Here is a 27,237-nt window from a genome sequence, read left to right on the forward strand (position 1 = left end):
CACAAACGAGCAGGCTGTTTGGGGGGGTGGTGGCTAGGGGAAAGCATGTAAAATTGAGTAGGAACTAGCATTCCCGACCCCCTCCTGCCCCCGCTTCAATTTTATGAGGGGCGGCGGCCCACCCGCCCCAGGCGAATCAAGGCCTTTAAGTGGCTGGTGTGTGGCTGAGGCCTCAAAAAGCCCGCCTCGTAAAACCTGCCGGCTGCTTTGCAGGCTGGTGGGGGTCCCTCCTGATCAGGCACCCTGTGCCCCATGGAAGGCTGCCCCTAAAGCTCCAACCACCCCAACGCACAGCACTCACCCCAAACCTCCGCCCGCCCCCCCCCCCCCCCCCCCCATCCCCACCGCTTGCCTCATTGGGACCCAACCGATTGTCTCTGGCAAGGCCCTAAAAACTTACCTGTTTTCTGGAACCGTCATTCATCATCTTGCGATGGCTAGGTCCCATTGTCCCAGAAGTGGCCACTACTCCGTGTCGCTGCTGGGACTGAGTTGCCAGCCTGCATATTGGCCAGCAGCTCCATTGGGCAGGACTTCTGCCTCAGAGCTGGAAGTCCTGCCCAAGACCATTTGAAGGGAGCGAAAAATCCCCGTCTGGCTCCCCAGGATCAGTGGACGCGGGCTCACCACCGACTTTTCATCCAGTGGACGAGGCCTCCCGCCCAACGATAAATGCCGGCCATTGTAATCGAATGTCACATGATTAAATATCTACAAATATGTCCAACCAGAGTTGGCAACCAAAATCTACTATGAAAATTTCATGCAGTTGATGCTTTTATTTCAAATTTACTGTTTGAAGCAAGATGCTCTACTTCTGTCAGTTGGTTATGGTCTGACTGTACAAAATCAAATTATTGGCAGTTTTGTGTTATGGACTCATGCCCTCAAGAATTGGGTTAAAATTGCACAAACCCTACAGCTGCTGGAGAGAAACAGTCATCTCATCAACCGAAGCCATGTTTTAAGTGAATGGACATGTGTTTCATTAAAAACTGTGAAAACTAGTACCTAGTCATTCTGTTTAATAAAAATGAACTCTGACCTTATTACAGCTGAGCAAGAATATGCCAAGAATTTACTGCATTGGTTTACATTTGCATTCTTTTTAAACTTGTAAACAGATCTTCTTGACTTTAAGAAAAATGAAACCCTCAAAAAGGATTTCTTTTTCAAGTCCACTAATTTCATTCCAGCACAACAAGCCTGTGCTTACTACATTGCTGTACTCCTATAGAAAGCAACCTTTGCGGAATTCATTGTTGGGGGAGAAAATTCTCTTATCTATTAGGATTGGATGACTTATTCTTCTGGTTCCAACATTTGAACTTCATACTTTTTTCCCCTGATTTTTCAGGCACAAGGGAAGGTCAAACACGGTTGATCAGAGTTGGAGATGCTGTTCACGCTTATCAGTGGAGTGTTGTTGATGGACGATGGATGAAGATTGGTGATGTGGTGGGTTCATCAGGAGGAACCCAGAAAACCTCAGGCAAAGTTCTTTACGAAGGCAAAGTATGTTTCAGAATGAGAAAGGAATGTAATCTACACAGGCACTCTTTGTGTTTTTACCTTTTGTTTTCACAAAATAGAAAATTGGATGGTATCTGCTACAGTTTTGAAAATTTAGTATCCAATAAGATACTGTTCTCTAGTGTGTTTATTGGCTGTAATATAAATTCACTTCTGTGAATATTTAACAAATTAAAATTTATGTAGTTCCACTTGTTCTGTGAAGGTTATCAAAATGTGTTTCCCAAGTAAACTGAAATCAAAATGCCATCCATGTGGGTTTCTGCCATTTCTATTTATCTAGTTCCTGGAGCATTCATAATTGATTTCTGCTAACCTCATCATATTTGGTTGTTGCTGTCCCGTCACCATATCAGATTACAAAAGTAGAAAGCAGCCTTAAGTTTCGAGCACCTTCAGTATCTATAGCCAAGTAAGAAACACATTTAAAAGCAACTTTATTACTGGAAAGCCTACCAACTCTTTGTGCCCTCCCATTTAAAAACTTGCTGTCTAGCTTGGTATTCCATCCAGTCACACTGCTCCTCAGCCTATCCTGCTTCCAACAGCATTTTCTATATCCACATCCATCTCAGTGACTGGTTGTCCAATCTCACCAGCCCAACCTCTTCACATGAGTAACGTGATGGGAAATTCAATATATAGTATTACAATTAATTTAACAGGCCCACTCAATATTATTCACAAAACAGGAAGCTGTTGTAATATGCAGTGAGATGTGCCATCTTATGTATTCGCGACCAAACTGGTTAGTCTGTTGTGACTTTATTTCTGTTTGTCACATCATCAGTGAATGTGCAGTTGCATTACAGTTTGTGCAAACTAAAGTTCAAATTGACAAAAAAAATATTGAGCTTGAAAATCTGTTTTTCTTTTTCTCACTTTTTTTAGGAGTTTGATTATGTATTTACTATTGATATTAATGAGGGTGGACCTTCAATGAAACTTCCTTACAATATCACTGATGATCCATGGCTTGTTGCCCACAGTTTCTTACAAAAGAATGACCTGAACCCAATGTTCCTAGATCAGGTTGCGAATTTTATTATTGAGAATACAAAAGGACATACACTAGGATCAACTGGCTCAGGGTTTACAGACCCTTTCACAGGTCAGTGAGGTTAATTTACTGAAAATGTTATCTATCTTAGTTTTTAATATGCAGTGAATCCATAAATTCTGAAGTATTGCATCCTGCTTACAAAATGAGAGTAAAACAATAATATACATTTGACTCGTAGTAAAGAATTGAATTAATATTCTTGTACCAAGGTCTTTTCAAAGATACTTTCTGTTTGCAATAATACGTAGAAAGGCATATGATTTATAACACACCAACAGGTCATTCAGCCCAACCAGTGCATGATGGCATTTACCCTCCATGCGAACAAATGGTCCCAATTACCATTACGTACCTTCTTCTCATATTCTTTCATTCCCTTTTCCTTCATCTACCTATCCAATCTATTTTTGAATGTTGATGCAGTTTTTCAACGACTAACACTAGATGCGGAATGCACAGCCTTACCACTATGTAGAGAAGTTTTGCTTGCGCTCTCGCATTTAATTTTGCATCTATAAACCACTGACCCACCCCCAAAACCAACTACTTGAAACAGTCTGCTTCTATCTTCCATGTCCCATCCTTTCATCATTCATTTTTATAATAATGCCCTATTTCTATGTTCATTTGATTCTATTTCTCTACTACATATTCCTCTTGTTTTTAAATTGTTTTCTATATATTATCCACACATCTTCACTTAGCTGATCCTGGTTGGTTCTGTTATCCTTTCCAATTCTCTTTCCTAGTTTAAATACCCTGCCACTTCCCTATTTAACCTATTTTGCAGTCCAGACTTGACGGTCCCAGATGCTTTGTTGCCTCCCTTGTGTGAGGGAAAGGACATGTCACATATTGGAAAAGGCTGTGCAAGGAGAGGGAGAGTAACCAGTTATTGTGGCCAATATGGGTATAGAAAGGCCTGAAATGCTGCAAGATCAATTTTGGAGATTTGTCAGTAAATTAACAGCCTCTTGTTCATATGTAGCCCATCCTTATGGAATACTTCCCATGCCTCAGCTCTGGTGTCATTGCTCAATAAAGTAGAATCCTTCATTCTGACACTAGACCTTTGGCCATGCTAACTTTTCCGCTAATGTTCCTGTCCTTTCCTGTTATTGTGCATAGCTGGGAAAGTAATCCTGAGATTAAAATCTGTAATGTTTTTCTCCTAACTCGCTTCCTAATCTCAGTTTCATTTTCTGGGCTGCAAAAGATTGTCAGCCTCTCTATATTTTTTTTTATTTGTTCATGGGATGTGGGGGCCGCTGGCTAGGCCAGCATTTATTGGCCATTCCTAATTGCCCTAGAGAAGGTGATGGTGAGCTGCCTTCTTGAACCGCTGCAGTCCATGTAGGGTAGGTACACCCACAGTGCTGTTAGGGAATTCAGGATTTTGACCCAGCGACAGTGAAGGAATGGTGATATAGTTCCAAGTCAGGATGGTGTGCGGTTTGGAGGGGTACTTGCAGGTAGTGGTGCTCGCATGCATCTCCTGCCCTTGCCCTAGGTGGTAGAGGTCATGGGTTTAGAAGGTGCTGTTGAAGGAGCCTTGGTGCGTTGCTGCAGTGCATCTTGTAGATGGTACACACTGCTGCCACTGTGCGTCGGTGGTGGAGGGAGTGAATATTTGTGTATGGAGTGCCAATCAAGTGGGCTGCTTTGTCCTGGATGGTGTAGAGCTTCTTGAGTGTTCGAGCTGCACCCATCCAGGCAAGTAGAGAGTATTCCATCACACTCCTGACTTGTGCCTTGGAGATGGTGGACAGGCTTTGGGGAGTCAGGAGGTGAGCTACTCGCTGTAGGATTCCTAGCCTCTGACCTGCTCTTCTAGCCACAGTATTTATATGGCCACTCCAGTTCAGTTTCTGGTCAATGGTAACCCCTAGGATGTTGACAGTGGGGGATTCAGCAATCGTACTGCCATTGAATGTCAAGGGGAGATGGTTAGATTCTCTCTTGCTGGAGATGGTCATTGTCTGGCGCAAATGTTACTTGCCACTTATTGACCCAAGCCTGGATATTGTCCAGATCTTACTGCATTTCTACACGGACTGCTTCAGTATCTGAGGAGTCGCGAATGGTGCTGAGCATTGCGCAATCATTAGCGAACATCCCCACTTACCGTATGATTGAAGGAAGGTCATTGATGAAACAGTTGACGATGGTTGGGCCTAGAACACTACCCTGAGGGACTCCTGCGGTGATGTCCTGGAGCTGAGATGATTGACCTCCAACAGCCATAACCATCTTCCTTTGCGCTAGGATCGACTCCAACCAGCGGAGAGTTTTTCTCCGATTCCCATTGACTCCAGTTTTGCTAGGGCTCCTTGATGCCATAATCGGTCAAATGCTGTCTTGATGTTAGGGCAGTCACTCACCTCACCTTTTAAGTTCAGCTCTTTTCTCCATGTTTGAACCAAGGCTGTAATGAGGTCTGAAGCTGAGTGGCCCTGGTGGAACCCAAACTGAGCGTCAGTGAGTCAGGTTATTGTGAAGCAAATGCCACTTGATAGCACTGTCGATGACACCTTCCATCACTTTACTGATGATTGAGAGTAGGTTGATGGGGCGGTAATTGCCTGGGTTGGACTTGGCCTGCTTTTTGTGATAGTTATTGAGTCCCTTGTCATTATTGCATTTGTTGATTTTTGTGACTTGATAGGCCTGCAATGCTCTTCACAGTTCAGCATTTCTTTCAATACTTCTGGCAACAAAAAGGTTCTTTTCATAAACTGATGGTGTCCCCTGTAAACCTGTGTCCATGTTACATGGTGCATCTGGAACAGCATTTCCAAGATTAACAAATATCCTACAATTGTGATATCAAGGACTGTCTCGCAGCTTCTGTCTGTAAATATATCTCTACTTTCTGGCTTTGCATACCTGTTAAATAGCTAGGTCCTTTTCACCTTTAGAAAGGAGTAAGATGTATGGTGGGCATCACGTAATAAAGTTTATTGTTGGGTGATCAACTGTCAGCTTAGTCATGGAAATTAGAAGTTAATTAATAATTATTGAATATTGATGGTAGGGTGAATTGCAGTGAGTGCAGAAGTTTTAGGTAACTTGTTACGACGATGGCAGAAACTTGGTTATTGAAATGGGGAGAAGAAGGATAGACATCCGTGCGGCACCAGAAATAGCACTGGTTTTACAGTATGGATATCCAGGGCTTGTAGAATTACTGAATAAGACAGAAAAAGGCCATTCGACCTATCGTGCCTGTGTTGGAGCTTTGAAAGAGCTATCCTATTAGTCCTATGCATCTACTTGCTCCATATAGCCCTGGACATTTTTCCTGTTCAAGTTTTTATTCAATTCCCTTTTGAAAGTTCCACCACCCTTTCAGGCAGTATATTCCAGATCATGACAACTCACTGCGTTAAAAAAAATAAATCTCACCTCGCCTGGTTCTTTTGCCAGTTACTTAAAATCTTTGGTCCTGGTTACCAGTACTTCCACTGCAAACAGTTTCTCCTTACTTACTTTCTCCTATTTACTCTATCAATACCCTTTATGATTTTGAACATCTATTAAATCCTTCCCTTATCCTTCTCTGCTTTAAGGAGAACGACCTCAGCTTTTCTAGTTTCTCCAGGTAGTTCATATAAGCTTCCACTGTTATGTCCAGACTGGCCAAGAGAGTGTGGGAAAATGGCGCACTCACACGGAACGCAAAAGTCCGAGTGTATCAAGCCTGTGTCCTCAGTACCTTGCTCTATGGCAGCGAGGCCTGGACAACGTATGTCAGCCAAGAGCGACATCTCAATTCATTCCATCTTCGCTGCCTCCGGAGAATCCTTGGCATCAGGTGGCAGGACCGTATCTCCAACACAGAAGTCCTCGAGGTGGCCAACATCCCGAGCATATACACTCTACTGAGCCAGTGGCGCTTGAGATGGCTTGGCCATGTGAGCCGCATGGAAGATGGCAGGATCCCCAAGGACACATTGTACAGCGAGCTCGTCACTGGTATCAGACCCACCGGCCGTCCATGTCTCCGCTTTAAAGGCGTCTGCAAATGCGACATGAAGTCCTGTGACATTGATCACAAGACGTGGGAGTCAGTTGCCAGTGATCGCCAGAGCTGGCGGGCAGCCATAAAGGCGGGTCTAAAGTGTGGTGAGTCGAAAAGATATAGCAGTTGGCAGGAAAAAAGACAGAAGCGCAAAGGGAGAGCCAACTGTGTAACAGCCCCGACAACCAATTTTATCTGCAGCACCTGTGGAAGAGTCTGTCACTCTAGAATTGGCCTTTATAGCCACTCCAGGCGCTGCTTCACAAACCACTGACCACCTCTAGGTGCTTACCCATTGTCTCAAGACAAGGAGGCCAAAGAAGATATGTTGGACACGTCTGTTCTGTTATTTTGTAGTGGGGAAAAATACTTGTATTCCAGTTGTTTTAAAGATTTTTTCACTTTGTTTGTGGCAAGATTTTTAAACCAAATTTCAACTGGTCAGTGGACAGCCTCAATTATTGGCAAATTTTATGACTTGGTGGGGGGGGCGGGTGCGGAGAAAGCTGCTCATTTTGATGTAATGAAACTTAAACTGGAATTTTTGCCCAACCAATTTTAGTCAAAACAGGTGAGAGTTATTTTTATGTATATATAGTCAAATCAATCAAATTTGGCAATTTGTCACATATTTAACACTTTGCAGGTTCAGGTCGTTACATACCAGGGACTGGATTGGGCACTGGGGGCACAAGTGGAGTGGATCCATTTACAGGTAATGTTTCTCTTTGGGAAAGAGATTTTTAATAAAACAAATAAAAAATTAACAAATTTATAGTATAATAGTGTTTCAATAAACATTTTTAAAAAGTGCTTAAACTATAACAATTGACAGATGGCCTGATGCATTCCCAAAAATCAATATGTTCATGAAGCTTTCATTTGACTTTAGCTTCATTTCATCCTCCATGTACATGAATAAGCTCAGGTAAGAAAGGATAGTCCTTGAAGAGCAGTCTATTTTGAACTATATTACCCACATAGTTTTCCATTCTTATACTGTAAAAAAGCTCTTCAGAAAGCACAACATTTCCCTATTTTACTTTACTGAAGTACACCCTCGTTCTGCTCTTGTGCATGCAAAACTTTGTTTTTATTTCAGGGAAGTGCTGCTTCTGTGTTTTTTGGCTACAGACAAGCTTTAATTTTGGAACTGGGGTAAATGTTGCTGTGCTGGTTCTAGCTTTCAGGGAATTGCTAGGCTATTGTTGAAGGTTGAGTTGGAAGGACTTGCATTGCTGTTGCACTACAGAGTTCATTGTAGGAAGTGCAAGGTCATCCATTTTGGATCTGAGAAGATAAAAACATAACAAACAGGAGCAGCAGGTGGCCATGCGGCCCCTCAGTAAGATGTGTGTGTGCAAGCTCATTAGTCTTCTGGAGGCCACCTCATCTGAGTCCCTGTAGCAGAACTCGTCTGCAACCTCACCTTCTGGGGAGATGGCACACAAACTGCCCTTTCCCCCTGGTCTGGATGCAGCTCACTCGTGCCCAGTCACTTACCATGTGCAATCCCAACTCTGTACTGTCCCCAAGGTATGCAATGTGCAAAATCTGAGCTGGTGCTTATCAGTGTCAGATCAAGTGAAGGTGCTTCTCCCTCAGAGATCTGTAGCAGCTCTCAACCTTCCTCATGAGGCTGCACTGGCTGACCAGGTGGCAGTTCTTGGTTATCTGAAAGCAGAAATGCAGAACAGAAGGCTTGGGGTGAGGTGAAAAACGAGAGGTCCACAGTCAATGGTTCCCTCTAATTTTTTTTTACCACGCATGGCCTGTTCATTTCAATACACGGCACCTGTTCTGTGCGGCCGTGCCAAAAAATGTACTTATGAGATGCCTGCACGATACCTTCCAGGTTACTGTGCATCTATGCACATGTGCACCTTAGAAGGAACACTGTCCATGGTCACAACATTCTGCACCGTGCTCATCATGCCAGACAGGTGGAATTTGAGAAAGGCCATAAGGCAGGAACATACCATCATCCTCAACGTTTGCGATGGTGCCAGATGTAATGGCCTCTGTGATAACTGACCTTATGACGTTGAGCACAGTCTCCTCCAGTGGGCTTAGGTGATGCATGTCTGCCTGTCTCTCTTTGTTTCTGCTCTGCTCCCTGAGGTTATGGGCCACCTTCTCCTGCAAGAGAGAAGGAAGAATGTCAGTGAATGTACTGCACTGTGTTGGGTGATATGCCTTCCACAGCTGAATAGATGGAGGTATGTGGAATCACAGAGATGGGTGTGAGGCTGGCATCATTGGTGGGTATGTAAAGGGGAGGTGGAGCACCTGAATGTTGGGCTGAGTCCTGATGGCCAATGGGTGAGTGACAGGATGTAGTGCATTGATCTGTATGAGAGGCTAGTAGTGTGATGGGTAAATGTTGTCATGTGAAGAATAACTGAAGTGAGTGTTGGTCCTCTAGAGAGTGAGTCTGGGGAATTAATGGGAAATAAGGAATTGGCAGAAATGTTGAACTGTCTGCTTTGTTGTAGAAGACACAAGTAACACCCCAGAAATACTTGTAAATCAAGAGGTGAAAGGGAGGGAGGCTCTTAAAACAATTACAATCACCAGGGAAAGGGTACTGAGAAAACTAGTAGCACTAAAGGCTGACAAGTCCCCAGAACCTGATGGCCTGTATCCTAGGGTCTTAAAAGAAGTAACTGCAGAGAGTAGATGCATTGGTTGTAATTTTCCAGAGTTCCCTAGATTCTGGAAAGGTCCCATCAGATTGGAAAATAGTGAATGTAACTCCTCTGTTCAAGAAAGGAGGGAGACAGAAAGCAGTAAACTACAGGCCAGTTAGCCTATCATCTGTCATGGGGAAAATGCTAGAATCTGTTATTAAGGAGGTTACAGCAGGGCACTTAGAAACTCTATGCGATCAGACAGAGTCAACATGGTTTTGTGAAAGGGAAATGGTGTTTGACTAATTTGAGTTTTTTTGAGGAAGTAACAAGCAGTGTGGATAAAACGGAACCTGTAGTTGTCGGGTACTTGGTTTTCCAAAAGGCATTTGATAAGGTGCCACACCAAAGGTTACTACACAAAATAAGAGCTCATGGTGTAGGGGGCAACGTATTAGCCTGGATAGAGCATTAGTTAGCTAACAGGAAGCAGAGAGTAGTGATAGATGTGGCATTTTCCGGTTGACAAGTAGAGTTTCACAGGGATCAGTGCTGGGGCCTCGACTATTTAGAGTCCATATCAATTACTTGAATTAAGGGACCGAATGTATGGATGCTAAATTTGCATGATGACACAAAGATCGAATCATAGAATGGCTTCCTTCTGTGCTGTAAGCTTTCGGCCCATCGAGTCCATGCCAGCTCTCTGCAAGAGCATACATCCAGTCCCACTCCCGCTCTTTTTCCTGTAATGTTGATATTTTTAACTTCAGATGCTCATCCAATTACATTTTGAAAGCCACAATTGAATCTGCCTCCACCACCCCCTCAGGCAGTGCATTCCAGATCCTAACCACTCGCTGTGTAAATAAAAAAATGTTTTTTTCATAAGAGCAAAATACTGTGGATGCTGGAAATTTGAAATGAGAACAGAAAGTGCTAGAAATACTCAGCAGGTCTGGCAGCATCTGTGGAGTGAGAAACTGTTTCTCTCTCCACAAATGTTTTTTCATGTTGCCTTTGGTTCTTTTGGCTAACCACCTTAGGTAGGAACATAAGTTGTGAAGAGGACACCTAGTCTGCAAAGGGATATAGATCGGTGAAGTGAGTGGGCAAAAATTTGGCAGATGGAGTATAATGTGGGAAAATATGAACTTGTCCACTTTGGCAGGAACAACAGAAAAGCAGTATATTTAAATAGAGAGGGATTGCAGATCTCTGTGGTACAGAGGGATCTGGGTGTCCTGGTACATGATTCACGAAAAGTTAGGATGCAGGTACAGCAAGTGATTAGGAAGGCAAACGGAATGTTGTTGTTTATTGCAAGAGGAATAGAATATAAAAGTAGGGAATTTTTGCTACAGCTATACAGGGGCTTAGTGAGACCACATCTAGAGTACTGTGTACAGTTTTGGTCTCCTTACTTAAGAAAGGATATAATTGCGTTAGAAGCAGTTCAAAGAAGGTTCACCCGACTGATTCCTGGGATGAAGGGGTAATTTTATGAGGAAAGGTTGGACCTGTATCCATTGGAGTTCAGAAGAATGAGAGGTGATCTTATTGAAACGTACAAGATCTTGAGGGGACCTGACAAGGTGGATGCTGAGTGGATGTTTCCCCTTCTAAGAGAGACTAAAACTAGGGAACTCAGTTTAAAAATAAGGGGTCTCCCATTTAAGATTGAGATGGAGATTTTTTTTCTCCGAGGGTTGTTAGTTTGTGGAATTCTCTGCAGAGAACAATGGAGGCAGGATCATTGAATATTTTTAGGCTGAGTAAGATAGATTCTTGATTGGCAAGGGAGTCCCAAAGGTTGTAGTGGGTAGACAGGAAAGTAGAGATGAGGCCACAATCAAAACAGCCACGATCTTATCAAATGGCAGAGCAGGCTTGAGGAACGAATGGCTTATTCCTGCTCCTAATTCATGTGTTTGTATGAATGAGGTGGTGGTGGTCTCTGATAATCATTAGTGGTAGGTCCATCTGGAGAACCGTCCTCTTTCTCCCTTTGGGCAGAACCTCCCCTCACTGCAGCCTCAGCTCCATTTCTCTTTCATGTTGCAGACTCGGTTACTGCAACTATAGCCCCTATAATTAGCAGCCTTTGTGTGGATCGGTCACAGAACTCCTCTGATCTCCCTGTCAGGTGCAGCAACACTCTCTTCCAAATCCAGCAAGTCACCAGAACTCCTCCACCAGGGTACTTCTACAAATGTTGAAAAAGCTATAGTAGGTCAAAAGCACTTCACCTGCAAGTTGGTTGACTGTTCCTTTTAAATAGTGCTAGTGAGTGGTTAGCATAGGGCGTTCACTGGATCTGAGGAACCCAAGTTTGCAAAACCTGTGTCCGATCAGCCTGAGAGACTGATCTACCCTCTGCAAGAGCTTCCGATGCATGCATGACATTCCTGTAATAGCGCCTTTCCCAGCATACACTTTAAGGGCCTCTGGCTTCTGTAGCATTGGCTCCAGCAGTGCTATGAAGCTGAATTTTGTGACCCTTGTGTGTCTTCTGAAAATCCAAATATACTAAATCCACTGGTTCCCCCTTATCTACCCTGTTAGTTGTGCCCTCAAATAAAACTAATAGTTTTATTAAATGTTATTTTTGTTCTAGGCTTTGCCTAATCATATTGTTACTTTCCAAGTATCCTGTCTCCATGTCCTTAATGATTTCAAGCGTTTTCACTACTACTGATTTCGGGCTAACTGGCCTATAGTTTCCTATTTGCTCTCCTTTCTTGAACAGTAGGTTTATGGTTGCTACTTTCCAATCCATGGGGACTGTTTTAGAATCTAGGGAATTCTGGAAGATCAAAACCAATGCATCCATGATCTGGAACAGCCTCGTTTAAAACCTTCGGATGTAAGCCATCAGGTCCAGGGGATTTGTTGGCTTTTAGTCCCATGCATTTCTCAGGACCTTTTTCTTTTGCTAATAACTAATAATCTATAGTAATACTCAGTTTTTGTTTCTGCGGACTGTTTTGAATGGTCAGTTTAAAGGGTGTGTCTGTTGTTGGGTCTATTTTGGTGTTGCCTGGTGCATGAGGGGTGCATGGAGGACTAGAGCGTGTGATGCACTTGCGGCTGCCAACCTTTGGGGGGTGGGGGGTTTGTTGAACAAAAACAGAAGTAGGTAAGGAGAGCCCAACAACAAAGTTACCCTGGCTGGAGAGATTGTTTCATGAGGGATGGGACTGGCATGGGAGGGGCGGATGAGAGGATGGAATTGATTAAGTGTGGCAAAATGGCGGGGACAATTATTTGGTACAACTTATTATTCAAAAGCTGTTCTTTTACTAAAAATGAAGATTCACTAGATTTGAATGAAAATTGTAGAACAGTTGTCAGGTGAATTAAAAGAATACATCAGCATTGATTCTATGGATGACTTTGATAGTCTATACCCTCCAGAGTTTTTACACAGTCTAACTCCAATGGGCATGACACCACACTTACACTCAAGGAAAGAGCAGTTATAATGTTACTACAAAGCTTGACTTCGGCATGGAATCAGGTTGGTAGTTAGGAAGCTGTTTTCTTCAGTGATGGGTGCTGAAATTATAACAGGCAGATTTCAAGGAAATAGAGTTTAGCACTGAATCTAACTGAGTTTCAGAGGTCAAAATGCTCATGTCCTCTTGTACAGGTAGACTTCACTGTCATGGAAAACATTTGATGTGTAGGGGAAGGGAGGAGAAACTGGATAATCAGCTGAAGAGAAAAAACTTTGCAGGGCTACAGGGAAAAGGGAGTGGGACTAGGTGAGTTGCTCTTGTAGAGAGCCGGCATGAACATGATGGGCCGAATGGCCTCCTTATATGCTGTAACCATTTTATGATTCTATTTCTATGATTCCTTTTATAATATTGAGCCCACCCAATGTAAACCTGCCTTTTCAACTCTGGAGAAAACAGTTCCCAATTAGACTTTCATATTCTGTGACGACAAACAAGTCACAAGGCAAGACTCTTGACAAAATTTGTATTTATATTCTTGGTCTGTTTTTACACATGGATAACTTTATGTAGCTTTTTCCAGAGTGACAAGTTCTGATTCAGTTAGTCTTTGATAAAAGAATAACTAGAAATTCAGTATTTAAAGAAGGTTCCTTGCAATAAAGGTACTAATTTGATGCCAAATTTCTCCTGTCTCTACTTCTAAGGAACCCATGTTTTTGCTAATCTCTTCATTTTTCGATACTTATTAAAACTCTTTCAATCTGTTTTTAGATTTCTTGGTTGTTTACTTTCATTCTGTTTTCTCCTATCAATTTCTTGGTCATCCTTTTGCTGATTTTTAAAACCTTCCCAATCCTCTGGCTTATTACCCTTTTTGGCAGCAATGCAGCTTCTTTTAGTTAATAATGCCCTTAACGTCTGTAGTTAGCCATGGTTGGATTACTTTTCCCATGGAATTTTTATTTCTCTAAGGAATGTATATTTATTGAGAAATGTGAATTATTTCTTGGCTAAGCAGTGGTAAAATTTCAGTCATCATATCTTAGCTAACTTTTGGCTTGTGAGCTTACACAGGGACATGGGGTCCACATTCTGAAGCAGGGTGGACCACTGAGGAGAAGGTGTAGAGTCCTCCAGATCAGCAGCCACATTGGCAGGAGCAGCAGGCAACACCATCACATGCAGCTGGAATGAACGGAGGGAATGGCCGCAGGTAGCAGCTAGAAGATGAAGCTACCATCATCACAGGGTATATAGGCCATGGGTCAGCTTCCTGGATCACTCTGAGCAGCTCTCCAAAGGCTGTGGCTCTCGTGTCAAGTGGTTGCTGACCTGTGCATCCTCTTGGAGGAAGGCCTAAGGCCAGTAGGAGCAGGTGACCACCCATTGCCCGTGGCGGTCAAGGTGAACGTAACTCTCAATTTTTTTTTTTGCGTTCGGCTTATTCCACGGCTCAGTGCCTGACATCTGCAGGATTTTCAAATCTGCATCAACCAGGTGACGGATGCTTTTTTTGGGAGAGCATCACAGAACATTAAGTTCAAGGTGGATTTGGCCAGTCAAGCCCAGAGGGCTGTTGGCTTCACCTCCTTGGCAGGATTTCCTCAAGTCCAGGGCATGATAGTCTGGACTCATGGTGATCAAGGCTCCATTGGGATAGCCAGGTGTATTTGTGAATTGTAAGATATTCCACTCCTTCAATGTGCAGCTGGTATGCGAAATTGCAAGAGGATACTGCAGGTGTGTGCAAAGTTTCCAGGATGCTGCCATGACGTCTTTATCCTTCAGTAGCCTCAGCTCCCAAGGCTCAGCATCTGTGTCCAGTTGAGCATAGGTGGAGGTATCTTCAGGCCTCCGATGGGGGTTAACCACCTCTGTCATTGTCTCTAACACCTGCTCCTTATCGTGTGAGGTGCTGCTCACCTAGTGCTACCCTTTCTATCTGTGACACACACCACTGAGGTGAGTGTAACTGCACTTATGGAGGGTATGCATGAATCATGTGACAGTGCTTCCTCAAAGTGATACTCCTTCACTAAGAACTGCACTGCTTCCTCCCTCGTCTCTCGGTGCGCCTCAGGGAGTGCCCCTCTGGCAGTTGAGAGACATTCGTTAGTGCTGCACGTAGGCGACAAAGTTCAATCCCTCGCATTTTGCAGACTATCAAATTTAATACATTGGAGACAGTGGTTCCATGTGAGTTACAGGGCAGTGCCAAGTGGCAGTGTAATTATTTAATGCTTTCACCCAGCCTGTGTACCATCCCTGTCTCCACTGGCAACAGCCTGCATGGCTGGCATCGTCCTGCATTACCATCAGAATGGCCAAGAATGCAACTCCACCCCAACTTTTCTTCCTTTCCCGGGAGTTGTAGGCTCTCTTGCAATGAGAAAAGGCAGAGAGTTAGAACTGAGGAGTACAGTCTTTGCATGTGAAGTAGGCATGTCATATGGGGAGGGGCGGGGGGGGGGAATGCTGTCACTGAGATGGGGAGCGCTATGTCATGCAGGCCCCCACCTGCCAAGAATGAGGCATATATATTTTGCCACATGGACAATAAATTTTAAAATTGTTGCTGGGAAGACAAGGGGTTGCCAAGCCCCTGACTGGAACTACATTTTTGCATACTAGCAGACAGTGTTGGAACAAAGAAAGCAGTCCCTGCTCCCCAATACACAAACCGGGTCAAACCAGTTTAGTCACATGACCAACTGGCTATTGGAGTTTTTTGAATTTGAACTTGCAACAGAGTTTTAAACTGGAGAAAACTTTTTACTCCTGGACTGAGAACATCTTTCTCCTGTCTGCTTCCATCTCTTTCTCACGGAACTGAAACCCACCGAAGACACATGAACCCCAAGAGAGAAAAATCTCCTACAGTGAATAAGGTGTTAGAAGAATACTGGGCCTCAATGAGAAGCAAGATCCACCTACAAACCAGGACTCTACAGCAAGCTCAAAGCACAGTAACAAACCCCCTTTGGAGATTGCTTCAAACTTTTTTACTTTATCTTTTCTTCTGCTGTTTTCTGTCTCTGTTTTGCATGTACGTATCACGTATGCATGCTAGCATGGGGTGCAGCATGTATCCGTAGGTGTTAACCGAATTGGAGTTTAAGTTTTAATAAATTTCACTTTTCTTCTTTCAACCTAAGAAAGCCTGTTTGTGCTCATTTCTTGGCCTTGTAATTGGAAAGCAGTGAACAAGGATTCACCAAGGGGGAGCTCAAAACAGTGTGTTTAAAATTTAAATCCTGTTCCAACAAGACCAGGTGAAGGCGGAAAGAGACCCCTAGATATCTTTTTCACCTGGTCGTAATAGCTGTTCCAGCACATTGAGGGTGAGCGGCAGCGCTGTCTGTGAATATGGAGAGTAAAGAAGGAGCCTGGGGAGACCACCTTCTTTGTGGCGATAAATGGTGTGCCTCAGAGCATCTCTGTGCTGCAGAGTACTCAGGCGGTGTGAGGATGATTGCTTGCTGGACCTCAAAAGGTCATTGAACCTTTTCCTGCACTGAATCCACGTTCTCTGCACCGCACACTGGCTCTCGCCTCTGCAACCTCAGCCAAGCCTGTTTGGTGAGGCTGACTTCTGCCTGCCTTCCTCTGGAAAAAGCACCTGTCTCTCTGCCCTGACTGCTTCCAACATCACCTCCAGGGACGAATCTGTGAAGCAGGAGATGGCCCTTCCCCATTTCCCATCCATTCTCCTCCTCTTTCGTGCTTCTTGCTGAGCAAGTCACACCAGACAATGCTGCTACTGTGAGTGTTGCCAGTGTTCCTTTAAATACTGATCTTTTATTCAGGCTGCTGATGCTTCATCCCGCTCATTGTCCCTAATTGGATGGCAGTCCTGGAGGTGGGCTTTTAATCGGTTAGCCTCCTGGAAGACCAACCGGAAGGCCTACTACTCGGAGGTTTCGGGTTCCTGACCCAAAAATGGCCGCACTTTCATTAGAGACTAAGGTGGTAAGATTCTGCTCAACATCTCAGTAACGGCCATTAGATCCAACTCTCTTAACTCTATTTGTGCTATTAATTCATCTATCTAGTTGTGAATGCTTCATGCATCAGATATAATGCCTTTACTTACGACTTTTTACATTTTTCCCTGATGTGATCTTAATCGATAATGTCTTATTCCCATTGTTAAACTCTGTAACCCCCCACCGACACAATCTGCATATTTTACCCAACTTGCTACTCTGCTCTTACAGCTTTGACTTTTCAGAAAGATAAATCAGCATATTTTCTTAATGGTGAGAGATGAGGAGCTGTGGTGGAGCAAAGTGATTTTGATAGTGCATAGATACAAATTGTAATTGAAATAGGCTAATGGAATATTGACTTTTATCTCAAGGAGACTGTAATACAAAATGGAAGGAGTTATGCTTCAATTGCATAAAGCCCAGGTCTGACTCCATTTTGAGTCCTACATTCAGAAAAGATGTATAAGCCTAGGAAGTATTACAGTGCATATTAAACAGAATAATGCCAGAGCTTAAAGGGTTAAATTGAGGACAGGTTGCATAAACTTGGCTTCTATTCTGTTGAGCTTAGATGATTGAGGGGTTTGTCTAATCAAAGTATTTAAAATGATTAAAGGGTTCGATAGGGTAGATAAACTATTTTCTCTGGGGGGTGCATGGAATCCAGGGCATAGTTTTAAAATTGCAGTTCGGCCATTTAGGAGTGAAATAAAGAAGCACTTTTTTCCCCGAAAGGGTAGTTGAAATCTGGAACTTGCTAACACCAAAAGGCTGCAGATCCTGGATCAATTGATATTTTCAAGACTAAGATTGATTACTGTTCGGCATAGATATTGAAAGATACAGAATAAATGTGAATAAATGGAGTTGAGGTATAGGTCAGCCATGATCTAAGTGAATGGTGGAACAGGCTTGAGGTGGCAAATGGTCTACTGCTATTCCTGTGTTCTTGGATAATAGAGGGGGTCTTGTTTTGATAAGGACCTTTTCTTCTCCCCACCCCCCCCAACCCAACCACCTCCGAATTCCTAAGCTCTTGGTGAGCCAGTCAATTTTAATGCTCCCAACATTAATGGCTTGATCCTGGAGTGGTTCTCTAATTCTCTATGGCTTTCTAATGTTCATAATCTTACATATGTTGGGGAATTTGCACTCCATCTTCCTTTTTGTGGGCCATTTTGTGGTACATAATCTGAGGCAGAGTTGGCATTGATGTACCCAGTTTCAACTTCAGTTTGCACTTCATAGAGCTCGAATTCTGATCTGCAGTGCAGCAAACTGGATAAATTTGGAAAGCTCTTGCACTACTGGTAAGACGTATTGGAATATAAATGCGCAGTATTTCTTGGTAAATGTGTGAAGGATTTTTCCATGTGAAAAATAAAATTTGGGGGGTGGGGTGCCTTTGATATACAACTGAGAGTATGTAATGTGCTTTTAAGGTTGTGCAAACTGTATGCATTCTGGTGTTGAGAAGATATTACTGTCTGTCTATTATTGCAGGATCTGGTCGCTATGTACCTGGCTCTGTACCATCTAACCTGGCTCCTTCTGCAGGAGGTGATCCCTTTACAGGTGGAGTTTAAGAATTACATAGGAAGAAATAAAGACAGTTTTTAAGTCAATATTTTTCATGTTCTCTAATGCAACATTTCCTCCACAACTCTGAATTCTGTATCATGAATGAATTGCCTTTTTTTAAAATAAAGAAATGGTTGCTGCATTTGATGTAGCTTGTACATCCCAAGAACTATTTTAATTACAGAGAAAAGGGATTCATTTATCACAGTTAAGTCCAAACTATAGACTGGTGCACTTCTATATCTTACTCACCTGGTATGTCTTTGAATTTTGAAGAGCTGGGTGTTTGGAAAGGACAGATATTGGCTTCAATGGTGGATAAACCCTAAATTAGAAATCTAAAATCTGTTAGAATTAGTAGTTTAAGATGCATGAAAATTAATGAGATTATTAATATGTGACCAGTGGTATGCACCTAAGTGACCTCGGAAGACAAAGTCTTGGACTCACCTGGTGTGTGGGTTATTCTGAGACCAGAGTGTCTATAGGATCCCATGATTGAGTGAAATAATTTTCTTAAAATATGAACACTACTTTTATATTATAAATTGTTGTCTTGTTCACAGGAGGAAATGCCTATGTTTCTACTGATGGACGTACATCCACTATCCCCTTCAGTAACCCTTACTTTCCCAAAAAGGACCCTGTCACATTTGATCAAGCAAATATAACCCAGATAATAGGTAAGTGTTGTTACTCTGTCTTTTATAGGAACAAAACTGTTGCTTCCTGTTTCACCAGAGTTTTTTGTTTTCATCACTTTTTACTCATGATGAAAGTGTATGTTTAAATTACAATAGTGATGTGTTTTTCATGTTGCCGCACATTGCCGTGTAGTAGGATAAATTCTCTAAGGTATTTTTGAAAATGTGACTGTTTTTGAAAGAAACAATTGTGTTGCAGGGAAGCTAAAGGAATTGAATGGGAGCACATCTGCTGAACAAAAGCTATCTGAAGATGACCTGCAAATACTTGAGAAGTTTCTTTCTATTGTTTCGAGTCCTTCTGCACGAGAAACTCCAACAGCAGAGCAATTGGAGATTTTATGGAAAGCTGCTCAGTGGCCTGAAGGTGGGTAAATGACTACTCAAATTGATTTTAGTCATTTTTAAATTGTCTAATTTCTCGACTCAAGTGAGCACTCTGAACAAACTAAAAGGAAAATTTGAATATCTAGATATTGATGATCAAATATTGTTTTAAAAGTTGGCATTACTACAATTGAGAATGCGAAGAGTAAAATATTTTGTGTATAGAAATGTGTAATAATTGGTTTTACTATACAGGACTTTGATTTTTTTTTTTCTTGCCAAGAGTAGCAATGTGTCCTGTGAGTGAAAGAAGCAAATTGTGTTTTCTTTAATGTACTGTAGTATAGGACACAGTGGTGTATTTAAAATGGTATTTAAATGCAAATGCTGCAATAAATTCTCTCCACTTTGTCTTAATTGCAGCAGTAAACTATTCCTATGATATTTGTTAGAGCAGCAACATTTTTGCGCTTTTAATAGCTCAGTTCATGTATCCAGTGACATTATATTCAGTAAAATTAGCTTGGGTTTCTGTTCCTGAATGCTTAATATAAATACATGTGTGCACTGGGTGATGAGAGGATCAGACTCACTTATGCCCCTATGGATGAATAGTCTTGGCATTTGCTGTTGAGTTCACCTGTGAATTGTTGCTTGGGAGAGATACCAGCGACGATTTAATCTTCGGAACGGTAGGAAAAAAATTAGCAAGGAGGAATGTATTGCAAAGAAAGACCAGGAATTTGGTGAGTAAAGGATTTCTGTGTACAGTCACATTAGCAGATCTTCTTTTTCGTGACAGCTTTTGGACATTTAAATGTCTTAAATTTTGTCACTTATAATTAACAATTTTTGTAAATTATTTTTGGTATGTAAGCTCTGATTTTTTTTTTTTTTGAGCCCTTATTACTGAGCACTGGGGGGCAGATCAGAAAATGAGACACCTAACTTCTTGCAACCAATTTGCGAGGCATCCGATTTCTGGATGGGCGATTTGGAGCCAGAAAATGAGGTGGTACTACCAGTATATGTGGCCTTATTTTAATATGTCAGTATACCTACAAAAGTGTCCATATTGGATCTCATGTATGTGCACAAGCCTCTGCCCAAAGTGTTCTCTTTACATTTACAGGTCTTCTAAAATTGTAATTTGCTGACCCCTCGCAAACTTATTTTCCTCACCTCAATTGTGCAATAGTTTTTTAGTTTTAGTTTTTTTAGTTTTAGAGATACAGCACTGAAACAGGCCCTTCGGCCCACCGAGTCTGTGCCGACCATCAACCACCCATTTATACTAATCCTACACTAATTCCATATTCCTACCACATCCCCACCTGCCTTATATTTCCCTACCACCTACCTATACTAGGGGCAATTTATAATGACCAATTAACCGATCAACCAGCAAGTCTTTGGCATGTGGGAGGAAACCGGAGCACCCGGAGGAAACCCACGCAGACACAGCGAGAACTTGCAAACTCCACACAGGCAGTACCCAGAATTGAACCCGGGTCGCTGGAGCTGTGAGGCTGCGGTGCTAACACCAGTTCCAAATACATTTGGAACAACCAGAAGAATACCCAAACTTGGCTCTTTGTGTAGCGTGATTTCAAAACCAGCAACAACCTATGGACAACCCAGCAAAACCAACTAATATTATGCAAAATGCAGCACAAGATAATTTAAAAACTCAAAAAACATTATGTCCAGCAGAAACCACTGCCCATTTTAATAGGTATAATCAAGCAGGTCAGGTCCTGGGACTCCGAGTGCCTGATTTTTAATGGGTGAGGTTGATAGGTAAATTGGCCATTATAAATTGCCCTTAGTATAGGTAGGTGGTAGGGGAATTGTGGGGATTTGGTAGGAATATAGGGGCGGCGCAGTGGTTAGCACCGCAGCCTCACAGCTCCAGGGACCCGGGTTCGATTCCGGGTACTGCCTGTGTGGAGTTTGCAAGTTCTCCCTGTGTCTGCGTGGGTTTTCTCCGGGTGCTCCGGTTTCCTCCCACAAGCCAAATGACTTGCAGGTTGATAGGTAAATTGGCCATTATAAATTGTCACTAGTATAGGTAGGTGGTAGGGAAATATAGGGACAGGTGGAGATGTGGTAGGAATATGGGATTAGTGTAGGATAAGTATAAATGGGTGGTTGTTGGTCGGCACAGACTCGGTGGGCTGAAGGGCCTGTTTCAGTGCTGTATCTCTAAATAAATAAAACTAAATAAACTTTGCGCAGAAGCTTATGTACAGTCATGAGATAGAGTATGGAATTGTTTTTTTCCATCTCACTAATTCTTTCCTATTCCTTCCTGAGCTTAACTCCTCTTTGGTGCCTCTGTTCACATTTGAACGAGGCAACGAGTATTTCTCAGAGTGCAAGAGGTTCCTTGCGTTAGTTTGTATTGTGGGTGATGGTGCTGGGCAAGAAACGTGTGGAAAAGTGAGCATCAAGCTTGCCTTTGCATTGCTCCTGATACCAGCAAACATCATCTTTGTTTACAGGCAGATGCAAGGAACTTGGGTGACTGTGTCAGTGACCTCCTTCTGTCTAGTGGGTACCTGTGCTTTTATTGGAGGATGTTGGCCTTTAGTGTTAGAGAGTCACCCTCCTTTGGTACACCTGCAGTAGGACCATAACTTTTTCAGTATTAAAGGGAGTAGTGTTGCCCAAGTGCCACCCCTGCCATTGTGAACAAGTAGCCCATTCTCCTGCCATCATGACAAGTTTGCATTTTATAGCAAACTGCAATTGAAGAACTGCAGCCTTTCTGGATTTTGAATTTCCCAGGCTGAGCGCTCTGGCCAAACTTTTCTTGTCAGCACATTCGAACTTGGGATGGAAAGAAAATGCACTTCACAAACGTTGATGAACTGGGCTGCATTGGCCAGCACAATTCTCTTTTGCTTAATTGACAAAATCAAGGCTATAGATTATATGCTATCTGAGAAGCTGCTGTCTACATCTATGCCTGATGAAAATATAATTTTAAATGACCACATAACACTTGGATTTTGTTGAGCTCCTGACATCGGGCTCCAGGGGTAGGGGGCTGTGGAAGATCGAAGCGGCCCGCCACAGAGCCCAATGCCGAGATTGCCAGGCCTGATCTTCCCGGCAGCAGGGAGGCTCCGTGGACCCAATTTAAAAATTTAAATAAAGGAAATTAATAAATTTAAATACCATTCACCAAGATCTTACTGGCTGTCTAGAATCTTCCGTGTGATGGTCGGCACTCTCACACCTTCACTTTCCAGTCCAGAAAAAGCTGGCCCCACCAAGGGGAAGGGGGGAACTTGGGATTTTTAGTGAAGGGGTGCGAGGGAGAACTGGATCAATTCTGCATTTCTTGTATTGGGTGGGGTGGGGAGGAGGAGGGTGGCCTCTGCACTTTGTGGAGTTTTTGGGGGGGGTGTGGGGAGGAGAGGTCAAATCTTTAGTATGTGTTTTGGTGGGGGGGGAGGTGCAGTGGAGGGGGAGACACGGGGCGGCCATTTATTTTTGAATGTGGGGGGCGGGAAGACGGGTCAGAAATGGATTTACAGTGTATTGGGGGGTGTACGGGGTTCAACTGGGCAGGTCTGGCAGCCCTTGAATTATGGCGTCTCCGCAGAAGCAGCTGACGCCGTTCACGGCATCGCAGAGCCCCGCCCCCGCCACATGATTGTTGGATCGCGGCAGCATAGCGGCGCACAGATCGTGCATATAGCCCGCCATTTGTTTCGCCTGCTGCCACTCCCAGCGGCTGGGAAAGAAAATTCAGCCTGTTATTTCTAGACTTGGTAGTGTATTGAAATTCTGAAAAATGATTTGTGGCATGATTTGGCATTATTAGGTCGAGAGTTGAGGTTTTTACCTATTTTTGTGGGGGTGAATTAACAGAAAAAATAACTCGGGATGTAGATTTGATTTGTTTCGCTTTTAATGAACATTATTTTTTTTAAATGCAGATTCTTACAACAGTTCAACAATCTTAGAAGTTTTATGAAATGTTAGCAACTTTTTAAAAACTTGTATTTATGCAACCATTCAGACACACTCTATTAGCTTTGTGCTTTCAGTATTTAATCATTGTGGAATTGTCAGTGCTGCATAATTTTGACTTGTGTTAAATCTTTTCCCCAATCTAGATATTGTGTTTCCTGTGCTGGATATTCTTCGTCTAGCTATGAGACACCCAACAGTAAATGAACATTTCTGCAGTGGAAACTATAGCACACAGTTCAGCAACTACCTCTTAAACAAAATCAACCTGCAGGGAAAACCAGCAAATCAAATGCTTGTGCTCCGAACGGTCTGCAACTGTTTTTCTAGCCCATCATATGGTTCAAAACTCATGATGTCCTTGAGGGAGACAGTACTTTCCCAAGCAATTGAAATGAGATCAACTAGCAACAAGAACGTTCACATAGCACTATCCACTTTGATATTAAACTATGCAGTAAATCTGCATGCAGGAAATGATATTGAAGGTAAAGCAAATTGTTTATCCATTATTAGCGCAGCCATCGAAGCCCTCCAAGATTATGAAGCCATTTTCAGACTTCTGGTGGCTCTCGGGACAATTATTAGTAATGATCCTAATGCTTTGCAACTGGCTCAATCGTTGGGAGTTGATTCACAGATCCGAAAGTATTCTTCTGTATCAGATCCAGCTAAAGTTGGTGACTGCTGTAGATTTGTTCTGAAGGTGCTGTAATTGCCAATTGTAGATTTTCATGGGTTATGGCTAAGTGGTATCAATTTTGATCACACTGTTCCGTAATCTCTGACAAATGAGGTGTATGGTAGGTAAAGGAATACTGGAGTGTTTGATTCCTGTGATGAAACTGTCACAGAAGAAAAGTGCAACATATAAATGAAATATTAAGAATAAATGATTTTCAAAAAAAGTGATTGTTTGAATGTTTTACTTGCTATACATCTGAGATGTTTCCAGTAAATTAAGACTATTGACCTGTCATTTTATATGTGAAACTACCTAAACATTCAAATTTTCCTCACTACAATTCTTTTTGCTGGCCACTGAATAATTCCCAAACTAAACTGCTTTTTAATTTCACAGACATTTGGGGAGGATTATTGACCAGTTTCAGGGCTTCTCCAGTGTTGAATCATAGAAAGTTTAAGGGACCAAAAGAGGCCAGTTGGCCCATGTCTGTGCCAGCTGAAAAACAATCCACCTACTCTAATTCCACCTTCCAGCATTTGGTCCATAGCCCTGCAGTTTATGGCACTTGAGGTGCATATCCAGACTCATTTTGAATGAGTTGAGGGTCTCTCCTCAACTACCCTTTCAGGCAGTGAGTTCCAGACCATCACCATCCTCTGGGTGAAAAAGTTTTTCCTCATCTCCCCTATAATTTTTCTACCAATCACTTTAAATCTATGCCCCCTCGCCACTGACCTCTCTGCTAAGGTAAATAGACCCTTCACCTCCACTGTATCCAGGCCCCTCAAAATTTTGTACATTTCAATCAGATCTCCCCTCAGCCATCTCTGTTCCAAGGAGAACATCCCCAGCCTATCCAATTTTTGCTCATAGCTGTGTTTTACCAATCCTGGCAACATCCTTGTAAATGACCTGTGTACCCGCTCTAGTGCAATTACACCTTTCTGTAGTGAGGTGACCAGAACTGCACACAGTACTCAAATTATGGCCTAACCAATGATTTGTACAGTTCCAGCATAACCTCCCTGCTCTTAGATTATATACCTCGGCTAATAAAGGAAAGGATTCCATATGCCTTCTTAACCACTTTATCGACCTGTCCTGTTACCTTCAGGGATCTGTGGACATTCCATCCAAGGTCCCCTACTTCCTCTATACTTCAATATTTTCTCATTAATCGTGTATTCCTTTGTCTTGTTTGACCTCCCCAAATGCATCACCTCATACTTCTCCAGGTTGAATTCCATTTGCCACTTTTCTGCCCATCTGACCAAACCATCAATATCTTCCTGCAGCCTACATCTATCCTCACTATCTACCACACGGCCAACCTTTGTGTCATCCGCAAACTTCTTGATCATGCCCCCTACGTTTCCGTCCAAATCGATGATGTATACCACAAAAAGCAGGGGACCCAGTACTGAGCCCTGCAGAATGCCACTGGAAACAGCACTCCAGTCGCTAAAACAGCCGTCAACAATTACCCTGTTTCCTGCCACTAAGTCAATTTTGTATCCACCTTGCTGCATTTCCCTGGATCCCATGGGATTTTATTTTTTTTAACCAGTCTGCAATGTGGCACCTTGTCAAAAGCCTTGCTAAAATCCATGTAGATTACATCAACTGCCTCATCTATCTTCCTTGTTCTTTAAAAAATTCAATCAAGTTGGTCAAATAAGATCTTTCCTTAACAAATTCATGTTGACTATCCTCGATTAACCTGTGCCTTTCTAAGTGACAGTTTATCCTGTCTCTCAGAATAGATTCCAATCATTTTCCCAATACTGAAGTTAGTCTGACGAGCCTGTAATTGTTCAGTCTCTCCTTCGCTCCCTTTTTAAACAGAGGTCCAATGTTGGCAATCCTCCAGCACTACACCTGTATTCAGTGAGGACTATTTTCTGTCTTGCTTCTTATAACAGCCTAGAATACATTTCATCTGGCCCTGGTGATTTATCAATTTTCAGGGATGCTAATCCCACTAATACTTCCCCTCTCCCTATGTTGACCACGTCCAATACTTCACACTCTTCCTCCTTAACTACAATATCTGCATCGTCTCCCTCTTTTGTGAAGACAGACACAAAGTATTCATTAAGAACCATACCAATAATTTCCACTCCTACACATAGGTTACCTTTTTGGTCTTTTATGGGCCCTACTCTCCTTAGTTATCCTCTTACTCTTGATATATTGATAAAACATCTTTGGGTTCACCTTGATTTTGCTTGCCAATATTCTTTCATGCTCTCTCTTTGATTTCCTTTTTGATTTCACCCCTCCACTTTCTATACTCATCTTGGCTTTCTATAGTATTGAGTTCTTGGTGTTGGATATAAGCTTTCCTTTTCTGCCTTACCCTGTAGGCTCTTTGACATCCATGGGGCTCTAGATTTGGCCACCTCACCCTTTTTCTTTGTTTACCCGGAACCCCTTGAATCTCCCCTTTGAATGCCTCCCACTGTTCTGACACTGATTTACCTTCAGTGTCTAGTCCACTGTTTCTAGTCCACTTTTGCTAAATCACTCCTCAGTTTAGTAAAATTGGCCTTGCCCCAATTGCGAACTCTAACTCCTGTTCTATCTCTATCCTTTTCCATAATTATGTTAAAACTGACTGACTGAATTATGATCACCACCACCAAAATGCTCTCCCACTGCCACCCCTTCCACCTGCCCATCTTCATTTCCTAAAACTAAGTTTAAAACTGTGCTCTCTCTTGTTGGAGGTCATAAATGTTCTCCTCAATGCACCTCAAGGATTCTGCTCCCTCAATTCCTTTCACACTAAAACTATCCCAGCTGATATTTGGGTAGTGAAATTCCCTTACTATTACTGCCCTATTGTTCTGGTACTTCTCAGAGATTAACCTACCTATCTGCTCTTCTATCTCCCTCTGACTGTTTGGGGGGTCTATAGTACACTCCCAGCAGTGTGATTGCCCCTTTTTTGTACCTTAGCTCAATCCATATGGCCTCATTTGATGAACCTTCCAACATATCCCCCTCACAGCTGTAATAGTTTCATTGACCAAAATTGCCACTCCCCCTCCTTTTCTTATCCCCCTCCCTATCGTGTCTGAAAACCCTGTAACCAGGAACGTTAAGCTGCCATTCCTGTCCCGCCTTAAACCATGTTGCTGTAATAGTTATGGTATCATACTGCCACGTGTCTATCTGTACCCTCAGTTCATCTTTTTTTGCTAAACTCCTCGCATTTAAATGGATGCACTTGAGCACTGCCAAACTTTTT

The 27,237-nt window shown here is 42.7% G+C and overlaps 1 protein-coding gene across 7 annotated transcripts in view; it reads left to right on the forward strand.

The window, feature by feature from the left end:
- Positions 1–24,196, forward strand: part of plaa (phospholipase A2-activating protein) — a 63,606-nt gene extending 39,410 nt beyond the window's left edge. For 4 of the 7 annotated variants that reach the window (XM_068030239.1, XM_068030235.1, XM_068030240.1 and 1 more), the window contains 7 exons: positions 1,358–1,515; positions 2,425–2,644; positions 7,264–7,332; positions 18,204–18,275; positions 18,848–18,964; positions 19,185–19,352; positions 23,443–24,196. In XM_068030239.1, coding sequence (XP_067886340.1) covers positions 1,358–1,515; positions 2,425–2,644; positions 7,264–7,332; positions 18,204–18,275; positions 18,848–18,964; positions 19,185–19,352; positions 23,443–24,011 — 1,373 coding nt within the window. In that variant the 3' untranslated portion in view covers positions 24,012–24,196. The remainder of the gene's footprint in view (positions 1–1,357; positions 1,516–2,424; positions 2,645–7,263; positions 7,333–18,203; positions 18,276–18,847; positions 18,965–19,184; positions 19,353–23,442) is intronic. The other 3 variants (XM_068030237.1, XM_068030236.1, XM_068030238.1) reach the window with 3 other exon arrangements.
- The last annotated feature ends 3,041 nt before the right edge of the window (positions 24,197–27,237 follow it).

This window comes from Heterodontus francisci, chromosome 4 (genome assembly GCF_036365525.1).
Source record: "Heterodontus francisci isolate sHetFra1 chromosome 4, sHetFra1.hap1, whole genome shotgun sequence".
Classification (NCBI taxonomy): Eukaryota; Metazoa; Chordata; class Chondrichthyes; order Heterodontiformes; family Heterodontidae; genus Heterodontus; species Heterodontus francisci.